The 2,500-nt window shown below is 40.4% G+C and overlaps 1 protein-coding gene across 1 annotated transcript in view; it reads right to left on the reverse strand.

Moving 5' to 3' along the window:
- The window catches only part of LOC308380751 (E3 ubiquitin-protein ligase TRIM35-like), a gene marked incomplete at its 3' end in the record, with an annotated part of 284,739 nt that overhangs the window by 1,410 nt on the left and 280,829 nt on the right, over positions 1 to 2,500 (reverse strand). Inside the window, exons 4-7 of the mRNA XM_080858155.1 lie at positions 2,378 to 2,500; positions 2,177 to 2,199; positions 1,985 to 2,103; positions 90 to 366 (exon numbers count right to left, since the gene is read on the reverse strand). The exon at positions 2,378 to 2,500 is cut by the window's right edge and continues 108 nt beyond it. Of these exons, the coding sequence (XP_080714281.1) occupies positions 90 to 366; positions 1,985 to 2,103; positions 2,177 to 2,199; positions 2,378 to 2,500 (542 nt within the window). The remainder of the gene's footprint in view (positions 1 to 89; positions 367 to 1,984; positions 2,104 to 2,176; positions 2,200 to 2,377) is intronic.

Below are 2,500 nucleotides of genomic sequence, written 5' to 3' on the forward strand. Positions count from 1 at the left end.
CACAATCCAGATGTACTCTGAGTGTGTGGAGATTCTGTTCCAATACATAGTCAGGTCCTACATGATCAGAATCCTGATGCTCAACATACCCCACACCCCACACTCTCTCCCATGAGAAGGTGCCAAACTTCCTCTGGTTTGACTCTGTTGTCACACCCACAGACCAGCATTCACTGTCTCCAACTTCAACATCCCAGTAGTGAGACCCTGCGTTGAAGCCCTCAGAGCCCAGGGCAATGTAAATTATATTAAATCTTTCCGGATTATCAGGGAGAATCTGCCATGGAAATGTACGTCCAATGCTGCTCAGATCCTCAGAAAAGATGAGCCATGAGCTTGCCGTGTTTGGGTCCAACAGTACAGGAGCTGAACAGAGAGATGAGGAGAGGGTGAGCAAATGGACTCAGGTGTATGACTTCTTTTACTGTTGGCTGATTGGTTCTTAATGCATAATTTAGCTGTAACATTGTTTTGTGTGTATCCCCCCCCCCCCCACCTATGAAAACGGATTGCAACTTTAAAACGCTATTTTGCCCTGTGAGACTGCATTTCTTTCACATAAACACAACAACGATCACAACAATGAACAAACATTTATTCAAGAACTAAATCACTGAGAAAAGGTCTCGGCTGTGCTAAACTACGCTCCGTCCACGCCCCCCTGTTCATACTCTTCAACCCTGTATCAACGTTTACGGACACACACACATCATCTTCCCAATCGCCTGCAAATAATGTTTTCTTAGTCTTTTAAGTGTCTTCTGATGGCTGGCAAATATAAATCTGAGAAGGTCTGGGTCACTTGTGGCACATATTATTCACTCATTTAAAGCCTATACACTATATAATCAAAACAAACTTTCAACAAACAAAGCCTGACATTCTTTTTTTATTCTAAGAGGCATAGCTCTTGATTAGTAAAATCATGTCTTATTAAACTGGCTAGCTCGCTCCACCAAACTAACGTTGTTATGCTTACTCAAATCATTATTTCATGACACATCGAAAATGACGCAAATTGCGGTAGGCCTACAGCTGAACTTGAACTGATGTTTGGACTGAATGGCAATAGCAAGGAACGTAACAAGTCAATGGCTAGCTAGCCTTTGCTGACTAGCAAGATTACATTCAATCCATTCGCTTAAATGACAAAACACTTGGATTTTCACCAGTATTCCTCACTTGTTGCAAGTTGCCGTGTTTGTTTTCCTTAATGGGTGCAACAATTATTTTTGTAGCATTGTTGTACTGCCTATTGGCTTTATATGTGCGCCCCAATTTTAATCATGTTTTAGAGTATAATGTAGAATAAATGGACATATCATTTTTGAAATACCCGCCTCTGTAAAATCATTAATGAACTATGTGACAGGGAGTAGGAAAACTTTCAATGATACGGTAGGCATACTGCACATCTTTTCTTCTTTACTCAACTAAAGTGCCCGCGGCAATTCAGGTATTCATGAACGTTTTGTTATCTGGAATTCATTCTAGGCTAAGAACAGGATTTACCTTTCTCCTTGGCACGTTTTTCTTCTTCTTCCTTTCTTTTCTTCCTAAATTGCACCGGATGGCTTTTGCCTCTTCATTAATTCGTTCTTCAAAGTTTCTTGAACACACACACACACACACTAACCAAACGCCTTACTGTACTAGCATGTTCTGACGAAACTAAGGAGGTACCCCTTCCGTTTTCGATTTTTGGCTCATTTTACCCTAATGTTAGATTTATTTTTTAATGTCAAAATATTGATTGGAGATATAGAAGGGGCGCCAAAATATGCGCCCGGGGGAAAGAAAAGAAATTATAATTGTGTTTTTTTTCGGGCACATTATTTGGTGCTCCCCCTCTAGATAGCGCTCTAGGCGGCAGCCTATACCGCCTGTAGGAAAGACCGCCCCTGTGTGTGTGTGTGTGTGTGTGTGTGTGTGTGTGGTTGGGTGTATATGTGTGTGTGTGTGACGTAGGTGACAATGAACTCACTGAACTGAACTATGTCCTTCATCTTCTCCCAGACTCTGAACCTCAGGTTGCCCAGGTGCTTTGCCACATCAATCAGAGCTCCTGAAACTCTCTGTGGTTTTTGCAGTTTGTGTGCAGGACTAGAAAACAGACTGAAGTTAGCACTAGTTTTAGTGTGGGTTCAAACCGAAAAATAAATATTTAATCTCTCACCTTTCTATGGTAGCCTTGAAGTTCTGAAAAACAGTATACAGCACAGATTTCAGTTTAGTTCATTTCAATATTCTGTGTCTGTCTTGATGGGTTACTTTTTGTTCACACAATGTACATTACTATACTATAATTGAAAGAATGTATTAAATATCATAAACATCTCACCATTTTTACAACTGAGCTGAAACCACATGTCCATACCTGTAAGAAGATTATGTCTTCAACAACCATCTGCTTTTCAATGGCTGTTATTGTATCTGAAAGAGTGGACATCTCCTTGCTCATTTCTTCAATCTTCTCTTTCATAATGAAACTCTTCTGCTT

The sequence above is a fragment of the Sprattus sprattus genome (genome assembly GCF_963457725.1).
Source record: "Sprattus sprattus genome assembly, chromosome: 19".
Lineage (NCBI taxonomy): Eukaryota > Metazoa > Chordata > Actinopteri > Clupeiformes > Clupeidae > Sprattus > Sprattus sprattus.